We start from the raw sequence: 14,806 nt of genomic DNA on the forward strand, positions 1-14,806 counted from the left end.
GTTAAATTGTAACAAATTAATTGCTTTTTTTTCAATCCCTATCCCAGCTTTATTAAAGGTGCCTTCAAACAAACCCAATATTTCACACACTTTACAATGACTTAAGTCACTGCTAGCACTAGCAAGCTAGCTAAGACCACCCAAAGTAGAAAGAAGTTAACTTTGGAGTTACTGAGAATCCCTACCTGAGAGCACCTACCTCTCCAAAATCAAGCTACATTAGCAAGCTAGCCTGTAGCCTGTCTACTAGACCTACACTAAAATGTTCTGAACTCTCAAACTTCAACAAAAAGCCACTTCAGCAAAAAGTGTCTGTACTACTTCGGGTTAATCTGTGTATTGCTGCCTTTTATAGTTGGCATAATGGAGGGTAAAATGGTGCAGTGGATAACACTGACCTCACCAGCTAGCATGACCGCTAGGCTAATTTGTGAGTCTTGCTTAAAGAGTATAGAATAGGCTTGAATGACTGCATGGTAAATGTGGCTATGACTGTGGCTTAGACTGTGAATACAACTTTATAAATGCAACTGCAGTACATCATTGAATTTTGACTTATGTTTTTTTTATACATCAAGGCTGACAAAAAGGTGCAATATGAGGTTTGCTTTTAGTTCCTGTTTATTCTCCTAAGGGAAACAACAGACGTGGCTCTTGAACTATTATACCTTGGCATTTGGGGCTGTACTTATTGCCTAAAACAATTACGGATGGTGATAATTCTTTGAATATGTTAATACAAGTTAGACCTTTCGCATTACACAGGCATTGAACCAGCATGGTGATAAAAATATTCAACAGAGCAGCTTTAAAGTAGATATTTTGATTTGATGCCAGTTTCTATTTTTAACGCTTCATAGTGTTGCGTTGTCAGTGGGAGACAGCCCGGCACGGAAAAGTCAACACTGCTAACGTCATAACAGGTTGACAGAAATCCAAGACAGATGTTTGAATCCCATGCACAGAGGATCTAAACGCTGAGGTTTGGATGGGAATCCATAAGCGCTGTGTTTTTCCAACTTTGCCCCGCCTCTGCCCCGCTCTGTAAAGTACTGCCTTTGCCTGAGTAGTGGCTGCACAGAGGGGGTTAGGAAAAAATGAAGCCGAGACGGGTACTCTACATGGCATTTCATTAAAACTTAAGAACCCTGCACAAAAAAGGCTGCTAAATTATATGAAATGCTACAGATTGGCTCATTTACAGGATTTGTCCGGACATAAAGCGCCTTTCTGAAGGGCTTCTTTCAAACATTTAGCAGTCCTGTATATATTCATAACTCCAAGTCTATAAAAGCATGAGTTCAAGCACTTTTACTTCAGCATCTTGGCATTTTAACAGATCCATTATTGAGTCTTTAGAGGTTCATGGGACAGCAGCAAGATGCTGCTCGGTTTGCCAGAATATATATCATATAATGCTATAAATAAGTAAGTATGCAGTACATGAAGCAACCTCAGCACAGAGCAACTTACTGTAAAATATATAGTAGTACAATTTTTCCAACTGCTGATCGCATTCCTCATTCTGGGCTGGATGTGTTGGCTATGCTGACAGGGTGAGCTGTCCTGCCTCATCACCAGAGGATGAAGTGACTGATATTAGCCTAAGCACACAATGAACGCATGCACACACACACACACACACACACACACACACACACACACACACACACACACACACACACACACACACACACACACAATAGTGAGGGAACAATAACCAGCAGAGCATCCCAAAGCCAGGCCCAGAGAAAAGGGGGCTGCTCTCTCCATATTCAACCCCCACCCCAGCCCATTTAAGCTAAGTCTAGCTGTGTTGGCAATAATAAAGCCTGAAGATTATACTCAGGAGGGAAGTGAGAAAGGTCCTCATGAATCCCCCGAGGACAGATGTTTTTCTGTAACACGTGCCTCGGCCTCACTGGCTAATAATAATGGAGCGGAGCTGTTGACAGAGAGCGTAGGATTTGCTGAAGAAGCTTTGTTGCTTTCATTTCCTGCCTTCATAGACCCCGAGGTATGCAAAACCATAGTAGAACTTTGGAAATGCGCTGGGAGAGGGGGAATTGAATTAAACAATAGATGAGAGAGCGAGATGAAAAGATCTAATAGAATATTCAGTCGCTCCCTCTCCCTTTGTTACTGTAAGACTCACAGACACAAGAGTTTCCAGTAGAGACAAACAGCAGCCATAAGGGAAAGTGTGTGCGTTTGTAGAGTATCATACACTAGACAGAGGGACACACCAAGGGGGGGGGGGGGGGGGGCAAAGGCAGTCATCTCCACTCCTTGTGCCCATGCCAGTACTTGAGTCCCCAGATCTTCATAGGCAACAAAAACACACACATAGTGCCCCCGGGTACAACCCGTTTTGGATGGAATATTCTGGGAGGGGGGTCTGACCCAACATTAACATCAAAGGCACAAAATATGCCAATGTGCGGTGGGACGTGTGCCTGTTTGGGGGAAGGGCATGTGGGGCTCTTTATCACTCAGACATAACAAGGAGCTCTTAACCCTCCCCTCCATGAATATGTATGGTGGTATCCAGCACCTCCACACCCCTCTGCCCCGCCATCAGCACCCCAGACAAAGCACTTCAAACGCAGGGCACAAATTGCAGAGGGGGGAGTCCTATCGGCCTCCACCAGACCCCCTCTTTAAACCTTTAATAACTAATCCTCAGGGACCTGAGCTTGAAATAATGATCTGCACTCTGTGGTTGAACGCCACAGTGCAGTTCATTGCAGATCATTTGTTGTTGAGCAGGTACACAATTATAATAGAGAGAGACTCGGAGCACAGTTGCTTATCAAGAAGGAGACAATGGAGGCTTTATAAACTTCAAAGCCCCTCGTGATTGTGAATCTGATGATGACTTTGGGTCTTTGCCTCTCAATGACAGCCCACGAAGGCCCCGCACTCCTGTCGTGTTTCCTGGGATAATCACACTGATTGATGCCTGGCAGGGAGGATGTTTGTTGACTGGCAGAATATATGACTACACTCTGCATTCTTTCATGTGACTCTCACCCACGTCACTCGTGTTGTTTCAGCGTGTATATTTTGGGTCAGTGGCCATCTCTTCCTGGCTGACCACTTATCTCATCTGTGTATTCTAGTCTTGTGTGCCAGCTGTACAAACAGCGAGTGTCTGTGAGAGCCTGTGCTGCACTCATGTCTGCGAAAGGGTTTAGCTCCTCTTTCAGGGGCTAGACACTGGCAAGCTTCAAAGATGAGGCACCACTGCAGTTGTCTGCAGCAGAAGCAGCACTCTGCAAAATCACTAGAGGCAGCCACAAAGGCACATGACATTAGACTTTCATGTCAAGAGGAAATCTTCACACTGTGTAAGAAAGAGTGGTGGGAGTTGGCGTCTCATGAGCCAGGTGACATACATGTGATGATGGCTACGGTCAGCCGGGCTTCCGACGCAATTTGGCACAGGAAGCATGAGGATGAGGGTAAAAGAATCAGCTCGGCCTATAAATGTACACAAATCTCAGGCACGTGTAACTCAAGCTCAGACTAAGGTACACATGGACCCAATAAATTACAAACTATTTCAAGGGTATTTTTGGCTTTGAAAATAGGGCAGCCGCCTGCAAGCAGACAAAACGCTAACACTGCAATCCCTTGATTGTGATTCATCTTTCTGAGCATACAGTGTAATGTAGTGCTCAGCTGTGCGTCCTGATGGTACCGAGCCCACCTGGCCTCAGACAGGTTGTCTTATGAGATCCCGGGAGAATACACGATGAAAGCTTGGGTTGCAAAAACATTCCGATAGCTTCCTCTTAAGAGGAATGAAAAACTAGAGGACCCTGGACAAGCTTTCTGTCACCGACAAAGCCCACAATGGAACAGGAAGGTAGTGAGTTAAGTCTATGGAAAAACTTTCAGAAGGGAGATGAAAACGTGGCAGCCAGAGGTTACGGATGTTCTGCCAGCACGGGGACTTGGTGGTGAGAGCCGTTTTACTCGTGGCCCAGTCAAATCCACATGAAGGGAAACAGCTCCAGAGCTGGACACCGCCTCCAGCCACGAATGTGCTGTCAGATGCATACTCACATCTGACCAAAAAAAAGAAAAAGTCTTTGCACAAGTTTTTTTTTTGGTGGTAGAAATATTTTCAGGAAAAAGACAGAATTATGATGAACTATGTTTGGCTACACAAGCATGCACTGCACAACTGGAGACATGCCTCAGTGACTTATTACTATGAGCTTAACATCCAGTCCATTAGGTTTAAAGTGTAACACCTTGTTTTGTATAGTATAGTGATGAAGTGTGATGGATATCCACTGCGTTTGAAAGTTACAGACTCGTTCCCGGTACGAAAGCTACTCCAGTTTGAGTTCAGTTAGTCATCTGCTCCTTGGCAGAGCTTTCACCGCTCCTCTAAATATTTTTAAACAGGAGATTTTCTTTACTCTAGAAAGCTGTCTTCGCTGCTGCTCGCCTTGAGTCATGCTGACAACGGTCAACCTCACGAGCGCATGCCCTGGCAAATTGCAGGGAATGTTAATATCTCTAAACGACAACCCCTGACTTCGCTTCGTTCTACCCACACAGCCGGGCGACCTCGGTTATAGGTGGAAACAATCATCTTTTTCTTTCAACAGGACACTATGAATGGGGCCACAGCTGACAACAATGGAGTGTACCTTTTAGATGGTCACCATGGCAACGGCTGCAGACAGAGAGAGAGAGAGAGAGAAAGAGAGAAAGAGAGAGAGAGAGAGAGGGAGGGAGAGACAGAGTGCAGGTCCACAGCTCTGCGCAGTGTGCCTCCCTACACTAGTGCTCCACTTTTCGTCTCTACGTTACCTCGCTATTTAGCCTCTTTATAAAGATGAACTGTTTAATCCCAGAACTACGACCCTGAAGGTTTTAGTTGACAAGCTCCTATATGACAAGCCAGATGCTGTACATTTACATAAAGCCTGATGCAGCCAAATTAAGCAGACTCCAACCCAGGCAGCAGCAGCAGCAGCTAGAGAATATCGACAAGGGCGTAGCATGTTCAAGTCTGCTTCTCTGAGGGAACATGTTGATGTGCTAGAGATGCACATTTAGACTGAGCTGTTAGTCATACTTCTTCCAAGCAACACACACCCACATAGAGAAAACCACCCCCATATTACCACATCATATGTCTAAATCTCTAAAAATAATCAAATCGGAAATCAGAAATTTAGTCCAGTCAAATCGAATTCAGCCAGACACAGGAGTTTAAAGCCAAATGGACATACTGCACGTCTATACGGTCTGCAGACAGTCAACAGCACGACAGGCAAAACAAATCCTGTAATAACACACTCATGACAACCTCACACACACATGCACACACACACAGTCATGACCGCTGGAATACCTTTTTCTTTGACCATGACCATTGGAATCCAGGTATATCCGCACCAGAAAAGGCTCTGAAGATCAATCACCAGAAACACCCGAGCTGCTAGATCCCTTTTTTTAGTCAAGACTGGAGCACAAAAAAGAAAGCCAAAGCACCAGAGAGAGGGAGAGAGAGAGAGGTGTGGGCGCTGCTTAGCGCTCCTCTCAAAAACAGCTACAGCGTGGGGTTTGCCTCCCGACTGCCTGTTTTCCTCCCATCCCTCTCCTCCTCCTTTCCCCCCCTCCACACGTCCTCCTCCCTCCTCTTCCCCTATTGCTCCCTCTCTCAGCCTCTCTGTTGTGTCAGCCGCCTCCTCATTGCAGCAACCAGGTGGCTGCTGATGCCTCTGTGTGACCAAAACAGTAACCCTCCCCCAAAAAAAAAAAATCCCCACACCTGCTCACATGTAATGACACAGATTTTTTCTTCTTTTTTCCAGTTGCAAAACCTTATTTCTAACTGTCCTCCATTCCAAAGTGGGTGGTGTACTGCGATTTATCAATACCCTGAAATGCAAATAAATCTATTCCACACGTAAGAAGTTCAACATTGAAGTATTCTGAAAAAGCACCCCCTTATCACTGTGCTGTACAACAGACACTTCAGCAAAGACTGTGTTTCAGCACAACAGGGCAGCAGGTGGTGATCAATGACTTTTTACAGTAAGGCAATTAGCCTGCTGTGCTAAAAGAGTGGCTCACTGAAAACTTTCAGTATTTGACAGATGTATTAAAAAAAAAAAAGCAGACCACAACAGCTTTAAAAGCAACTAAGTAAAAGGCTGACTTCTTTGAAGTATGTTTTTGGACCAGTAAAGCCAACCTTAATTAGAGTGAGAGCCTTAACTGCTAAAAATCTCAGTGATCATGAGGGCAGCAATGCAAAGACCAAAACGGGCCATCTAAGGTTGAAGGTTAAACTTCCTGTGATCGCGAACACGAGCGCTGTATTAATATCTTCGGTGCTCCAGTCCCCTGGAATCCAATTACACAGAGCACAGGAGAGCATGTTCTAGCTAGATGAACATACTGGCTCTTATATCATCTGTCGCTTAAGTAACCATATGAAAAAAATGACTCTATGAATGAAGTGGCACCTCTGTGATAAAAAAATAAAAAAAAACGTGCAAAATAAACAAGACTCCCATCTGCTAGAGATGCGACAACATGCAAAAACAAGAAAAAAATGTATGCACGTGTGTTATGTAACTGAAGTGACACGTTTTGTTGCCTGTTTTATTTTGCTGCTTGGAATATGGCAGTGTTTTAGTATACAAAAAAGAAACCGCATCAAATGTATGGAATTATTTTGGAATACTATTTCACTCAGAGCTGACAAACTAGGATATAATGCATTAATAAAGTTTCTTATTTGCTCTACGGAGAATTTAAAAAGTTCTACTGATGCCCAAGGTGCCAGTCCAGTGTTTCTAGAAACAACAGCGTGGAAAGATTATGACTTCAAAAGTAACTCAGCAGAAATTAGGGACCAAATTTGGTTACTGATCGATCCGTATCCCTATGGCTATGTGCGAGGAATAGCTTTTCATCAGCACTGCCACTGTAATTCCTAATGCAGGCAGCTTATTATGCATGCAGAATACATTCGCCCACTGCAGTGTAAACTGTGCCACCTTCTGGAAACCAATCATCGCACCACAGTTTCCACGGGGCGTTTTCTCCTCATCAAACAAACGGGCGACATGCCAGGGAGGCAAATGGTATAAATAGTTGCCGGACGTTACTCCGAGCACTCCACCCTTTTTTATTGTAAAGAAAGGGAAATATGTCATAAGTGTATGATAATTAAAACAAAAATAAAATCCAGTAAAAACTAAAAGAACACTACAAGGTTTGCAGTCCACCTTCTAACTGCTTCTAACTGCTAAATGCAGCACAAAGACATCCTGTTACTGCTCCTGCTGTAGTGGACCTATTATCATCTTGACTCTTTTAATAATCTCGGTAGGAGCTGCAGGACAATCATGGTACAATAGGCTTGCCAGGAGCAATTCCTGAGGAGCAAAGCCTATTATCCATGGATGAAAGGTTTCTGCTGTATTTGGCGCACCTATGGATGATCCATGTCTGACTGTCAATTAATAACATAGCCTGTAAATTAGCAGGTTAAGTACTGTTATCATCTCACACGAGCATTTCATAGTAATTTGTCTTATGGGTTCAGACCACAGCCAAACTGGCAAAAATGATTATGTTGCAAAAAAAAAACGTCACACGTGGAGTAAAAAAAAGTGAGGACAGGCTGCACAGTTATCTCCGGCTTTATAATTATGGTTGCAAGACACCAGAGACACACAATGCATATACACATAAATGCACGAAAAAAATTTTTTTTAAATATGCATTTTGAGACACTCTGTGGACTGGATGATGATTTCTAGATTTTTATAAACTTGACAGAGAAAACAAATAACTAGGATGCACTCTTAAACTCTTTTGGAGCACAGACAGACTTAATTAACTTTCTCGCTGGATAATGACAGGCACTTCACCAGCTTGCTTCTATTTTAAAACAGGTTACAAAACAGTGAGAACCTTTTTGAACACTAACCCTGTGCAACCTGGCGCACTTCTTTAAAGCGTATTTCACCCATTCCAGATTAACATTACTGTTATGTAGCCACCCTGAACACACAGAACTATATTTTTCCAACAAACAACTTCATTGGCATTTTTTGAGAAATGTTTTAACAATTTACCAAAACATAAAAACCACTTTTCTTTCCCCCTTTTTTGTTTTTTACCCACAACCCACACGGGGCTTAACTTGTTTTCATGTTTCTTTGAGGAATCGATGAAATATTTGTTGACCCCTGGATAACAGCACTTGGAGAGCAGGCTTAGTGCCACTCACATTCAAACAAACAATCATCAAGTGGAATAATGCAGGAGGGTTTATGGTGTGGGAACACAGAGCTTGTGTTGGGTTCAGCAATCATAGGCAACAATAGGCTTCGGGAGTGGTTATGGCTGAATAAGAAGATGACTATTTGTTCATTTCTGAGTGCTTTTTACAAACATCTAGTCTTATGAAACTCATAGAATTTATCCAGTCTCCCAAAAAAAATGCATATATATTACTGCATATAAGCACTTATTGAATGTCACTGTCTCTGATTGATCTTAGCTGACAGCTAACCTCTGTGAACTTTTATCTGAAACCACCTTCCTTAAAGCTGGAAGCTCAAAATCACTTTTAGACACCAACATTAGAAGGAACTTGCTGCCATGTGGTTTGCAAGTATTTATTTTAAGGACAACTCAGTGCCAAGCAATGATGTTTTTTACTACTTTGCCTGGCATGCAGTCAGAGAATGCATAAGGTCTGGAAATCTCAATCTGTATTAATGCCCATGTTCTAATCCTGATGTAAGCCACCATGTCACTTCCTCATGTACTGTTGTACCGTTGGCTTGGCAAAATTCAGCAAAATTGCCCTCGCATATGGCTTTGAATTATATAAGTATAAAGAGGAGGGTGATGAATTTTCTAACGTTTTTTTTATGTTTTCTGTGAGACTTTTTCAGTGTAATCATTGCATAACTCGTGCACACAGAAACACAGGTCAGATGTGGAAATCCACAAGAGGTGTAGTCACACGCTGTCATCCAATTAGAACAAAGTGATCTCTGAGCAACAACTAATCAATTCACTTCGAGACACCTACTCACAAACAGCGCAGCCAGACTGCAATAGAGGGCTAAAATAAGAGTCTTTTGTTGTATAAAACGACTGCTAAAAAAAGGGCCGCTAGCAGGAAGAAAAATTATAAACTCTAATGTAACTTCGGTTAAAAGTGTCTTAGACTAGATGCACAGTCTATTTTTTGCATGTTATTGTGAATGTTTTATTGCTCGCACTGAGGTAAGGTAATATCACTACAGTTTTTATTATTTGGACAATAAAAAGCCTATAACAGAAGCTGAGTTAATAAACGCTGATCCATATGTTTTAACCTGTCCTACCTGTAGCGACATCGTTCAGCCTCTCGCTTAGATAATAGTCATTAGGGTTGAGGTACGGGAGCTGCTCCATGTACTGTTTAGGAATCAGGTACAGGACTTCCGCCACATGTCCATCCTCGATGATGGACATACGTTTTACCGAGCTCTTGCGTTTTACTCGGACGCGGTTGACACTTTGGCTGCGGCTGGAGCTGCACAGTTTGCTCAGGCTGTTGAGGTTGGGCACAGTAGGCATGGTGCCCTGCTCTCCTTCGACCGTCCCACAGAGAAGGGCGAAGCACTGCAGGTAGACGTCAGCCAGTGTTGGACTCAGACTCGCTCTGAAATACTTTCAGCCTTGGACATCGGGGGTGAGGGGTGTTCACAGAGGCACAGAAGCGAAACAAAGGAAGCTTGAAGGGTAAATTCAAAAGAACGCATCGTTAAATCTTGGCCCGGTTTCAAGAGCCGATGAACCGCCTTTGGTTAGGGTCCCTCCATCCATCACTTTTCAGGTGCCCATCTTGAAGCGGGCACGCAGGCAGCAGGTAAGACCAACACTGTGCTTTAGGTAGCGTAGAGTAAAACGTAAGGAGACAAGCTTACAGTATGAGTGTCTTCAGCCCAACCAGCTTGGTGCCTTAAGCTGCTTAAGGCTGACGTCGAGCCACGATTATCTTCTGGGTGGGGTTTGATTTGTCTTTACGTTTTAAGTTCAATTACGCTGCTAAATAACAAGATCCTTTTTTTAATCTTACATTAAGTTAGGTTCACACACAGAAAGAACAAATGGATCATTGTAGAGCATTACACTGACCCACAGCATTCTTTCAAGGTTGGATTGCCTTGGGAGTCTGCCAGTCCCTTACAAGGTCAACAACCAGCAAGGTCATTCCAGCGGGCAAGAATGCACAAATTCACTATTCCTCATCAGCAGGATCAATAACATCTAAAGATCCTGTGAATACATTAGTGTTAAACTTGAAATGCAGACAAGTTATCCCTCCATTAGCATTGAAATTGACGGCTACATCAATAGGATTTTGCTAAGTTGCAACGCAGTAAGAACACATGTTCTGGGTTTGAGTTAAATTTGCTTCTGCAAAGACTTTTACAATGTCATTCATTCTTGGCTCATTTCCTCCAGCCAAGAATCCATTCACATTCCTTGGAAATCTAAGTTTTTCATGAGGTAAAATCCACTGACAATAACCCACTAATGCTTTAAACCAACTGAAAATATGATAGTTTTGTTGACACAGAGTTGCTAGGAAATTGCTACGTAGTCACCAAACATATTTCAACATAATATCAACTAAGTGCAATAAAACAGAAAACTCCCTCCTGACATCTTAATTCCATCAAGCAGATAAGAGTAAATGAAACATGTCACGAAAGAATTAAACCAGAGTAGCGCACACTTGATGAAAAGCATAGCAGACAGTGACAAAGCACAAAATTTCCTTTTAGTCTGGAGATGCCCGGCTTGGCCTGCACTTTAAATTTAATGAATTTCCTCTTTGTCTGAGAGGGTGCACAGACAGGATATCTGGAGGTAGACTGGCTGCGTATAGTGCTATTACCATCAGGTACTTATCTAATTTTACTTCCCCTGAAGTCTTCTTGCAACCACACCTTCATTCAGGCAGTCAGACTTTCATTACAGGCAAAATAAAAAGTGTGACAGTGAAAGAACATGTACAGTCTTACACCCACACACGAGGACACATGTACCTGAGAGTAGCTGAAGACATAGTACTCTGCTGCAATGTGGCACTGCCCTCCAATCGTCATCCAGTCTGTGGTATCTTTGCCACAACTACCCACACACTCGCAACTCAACACGCTTAGAAAAACAAGACTGCTGTCCCTGCGCAGCTGAAAATCAGTAGAGCACATAAAATGCATCACACACATTCGCACAGCTTCTGCTGTTTCTCCATCCTTATCAACGCATAACAAACACCCCCCCTCTCTTACCATCTAGTCCGAAACAGGAGGTGATTTTTTGGGCGTAGTTGCAGAGCCCATCGTAGCCAGGCTGCTGCCTCACTGTATTCCTCTCCCCCATCTCTACACACTCCCACACACACCGTCCCGTCCGGCAGTGCTTTCACTCCTTCCACTGCTCATCAATTATTCAGGCTTTTGCCAGGACACATGCATGCGCGCGCACGCCGACCCTCGGAATTCGCACGTACAATACATAAACACACAAACACACTGGGAGAGAGAAAAGTGCTGAGGCAGAGGGTCGTGCCGTTGCAGCGTGAGCAGCCCTCTCCGATGGTCGGATGAGAAGGAGACATCAGATTGGGTTACTGCAGAACGGAGCCGTGCCTCCTTTTTCATCCACCACTGATCATCAAGATAACACTGCACCGAGACAGGTACGCTGTGCAGGATGTGCAAACTGGTCAAGGAAAGGGCGGGGCAAAGCAGGAAGTGGAGGAAAATCACAGATGTACTAAGGTTTATGAGGCACACTTTCTTTGTTCATAGTAACTTGAAGTCCTGCATAATGAAATTACTTTCAGGACAAATTAAGTTACCTATAATTTTTCAGGCCCACAAAATTCTTGTGACTTTCATTAGTGCACATGCACATAAACAGCATGTAATAAAACGTACAACTGAGTTTGCAAGTTACAAAAATACTTTGGAAAACAGGACGGCATTTCTTCACAGTGATAGTGATGAAAGAACAAAAACATTACCTCAGGCATGGGCGAAACTTCCCTTAACACCATGCCTTTGCTAGGAAAATGGGGGAAAAGTGCGGTGATTTATTGAAACGTGTGTACGCATATATGGAAATAAAGTAAATGAGAAAAACAAAGAATTGGTACAATTTTAAAGAGCTTGAAATATGATCTCCTTTGTTCTCCAACACAGCCTGAACTCACTTACACTACAAAAAATACTTTTGTTACATAAGTAGACTGTAAAATGTTATATTTAATGGAATCTGGTCAAATTAATTTTATTTGATTGATTGATTTAAATAAAAAAGCTTTGATTTTGATTTCAGTTGCATTTTACTCAAAATTATTGCTACATGTTTACTGAAGGCAAAGAATACTTTTTTTAGGAAAGCATTCTTCTAATTTATTTAAGTAATCTTCAGGATTACTTGACTGGAGGCCAGTCCATGACTGATAGTGTTCCACTGTGTTTCTATCCAGGTACGCTTTTACTGCACTGGCACTTTGTTTATGGTCAATCAGACAGTTTCCAGATGGTATGGTGGATCAAAATCAAAATGTTATTTTTCTGCTTTCATAATTCCATCAAATTTTGACAAAATCCCCAACACCACTGGCTGGAATGTAGCCCCAAACATGATATAACCTCCCCTGTGTTTTAGAGACTCGTTGCTGTACCTCACTCCCAACATCTGTACATATGATGTAACAATGATTTGAACCAAAAATGTTCAAATTTGACCCGTTGCCACTAATTTCCAGTGCAGCTTTTGCATATTTGGCACACCTCAGGCTTTTCTCCCTGTTTCCCTTTCTTTAAAATGGCTTTTTGGCAGTGACAATTCAACTGAGATCATTTCTGTTGAGGCAGCAGATTAATCAGCTGAAGGGCCAGATGTATGTCTCTGGTCCTGTGTCAGCTCATTGCTGGATTTTTTTCTGATACTTCCAGACACTCTTCATCGGTCGTAGATAGCTTCGTAGGCCTACCATTTCTTCTTTTATGCTCCATTTGTCCAGATTCCTCAAATTTTTTTACGGAAACAATACTTTTTTTTCAGCTAATATCATTCGCTGTAGCATTTTTCATAGATTCAGCAAGTTTTCTGTTATGCGTAGAAACAACATTGAATCGTTGCCATAAGTTAAGTGCATCTTTTATGCCTGGATGATTCACAGGTCAGTGTTAATAACTGCTTTATATTCTAGGGTCAATACAAAGCGTCTTGAGGTGACTGTTGCTGTGATTTGGCGCTATATAAATAAAACTGAACTGAAATGAATTGAATTGAATTAAAGTTTTAAGAGGTTTAATAAAAAAACAAAAAAAACCACATTTGTCTGAAAAGGTTCGGGTACAAGGACTGAGTGAAAACACACTCAGTGTCTAAAGAAAAACTTTCTTTGGACATTGGTTTCCTGAGAAAGTCTGGAGAACTATAACTCAAGACCACTTTGAAAAAGTGACAGGACAGTCTGGCTCCTTAGAAGCAAAATATGAAGAAATGAGGGGTGGCCAAAAACGTTTCCACAGTTAAATACATCCATAACTTTTTCACAAATCCCGCTAACATACTAACTAAAACGATCATTTAATCTGCTTGGTGGGTGTAATTAGACATTTAATTACACCCAACTGAAAAATTCTTTAGGAAAAAAACACATATGAAGGATATTTTCAACACAATTTAAAGCTCTACAAAGCAGGAAACCACATATAAAATCCAACATGCCAGCCTATACGACACCCTGGGTGTAGCTGAAAACATCATAGCCCCACATATTAAAGCTCAATAGTCCAACATTTGTAAAGTAGCAAAGAACTGACAGCAAATACCCAGCACAAAAAAGTGATTATGCTAAGTAGCATAGCTGCTAGTTCGTTTCTTTTTTTACTTGATTTTTCCAATAATGTACTGTCTGTGGAGAAATTTGATATGCTCATCTCTCAAATACCACCACAATGTGACCTTGAACAATGCACTTAAGCCCCATTTGCTCTGGCTGAACTGCTCAATGGCCATTAATAGCAGACGCACACAGAGCAGCTCATAGGTACGACTGACCAGGATAATGGTTTTATGAAAAATAAATAAAAATTGAGTTAAGAGATTCTAGACAAAAGCAAAAAAAAGGACAGGAAATACGATGAGACTCAAAAGCCCAGAGAGAGCAGCACGCCCGCGAGGGTTAAGGTGGGGTGACTAATGGAAGGGCATCGCTACTACTGAGGTAAAAGCCGATGGCCTTGTGCTGATAACAGGGGTGGGCGACTTCAAGGCTGAGAGCACAATAATAGCTTATACTCTCTGGACCACTGAAGGAGAGGCCCGTGATCATAAAGGGACACTGGCAGCAGAAAGTGTAGTAATTTGTGATGATTTTAAACTTCCTTTTTGCTCTTGGATGAAAATCAATCACCAAACGTGCTTTAGTTCTTTCCTGTATACAGTGAAATATTGATAATGATACCACTAGAGGTCCAAAACATGAACCGGGCAGACCATTAGACACTTCGTATTGACATCTCATAAATAAATCTCGAAGGAGAGTGGTCAATAGTTTAAATTACACTCAATAGGGAACTGCAAGAAGCTGTTACAGTATTGCAGATTCGATTTTTAAAAATACTGTTAAAATTACTCTATATATTTTGTGTCATAAGACGTGAAAAGTAACAAATTCTCACAACTGAGAAACTGGAAATTTTTAGCTTTTTGCTTGAAAAGTGACTTT

At 42.2% G+C, this 14,806-nt stretch overlaps 1 protein-coding gene across 14 annotated transcripts in view; it reads right to left on the reverse strand.

Annotated features, from left to right (window-relative positions):
* ablim1a (actin binding LIM protein 1a) overlaps positions 1 to 14,806 on the reverse strand; it is a 41,863-nt gene that overhangs the window by 24,277 nt on the left and 2,780 nt on the right. For 3 of the 14 annotated variants that reach the window (XR_014801993.1, XR_014801995.1, XR_014801994.1), the window contains exon 1: positions 9,387 to 9,907. The exons of 1 other annotated variant lie outside the window; for it this stretch is intronic. Coding sequence is in view for 3 of the 13 variants with exons in the window: in XM_084948891.1 (XP_084805017.1) it covers positions 9,387 to 9,621 (235 nt within the window). In the remaining 10 variants the exon portion in view is untranslated. Of the gene's footprint in view, positions 1 to 5,377; positions 5,634 to 9,386; positions 9,911 to 11,345; positions 11,732 to 14,806 lie in introns of those variants that run through there. 10 more of the 14 variants (XR_014801992.1, XR_014801990.1, XR_014801998.1 and 7 more) reach the window with 10 other exon arrangements.

Source organism: Perissodus microlepis, chromosome 13, assembly GCF_051167445.1.
Source record: "Perissodus microlepis isolate ML-2025 ecotype Zambia chromosome 13, ASM5116744v1, whole genome shotgun sequence".
In the NCBI taxonomy this organism is placed as follows: Eukaryota; Metazoa; Chordata; class Actinopteri; order Cichliformes; family Cichlidae; genus Perissodus; species Perissodus microlepis.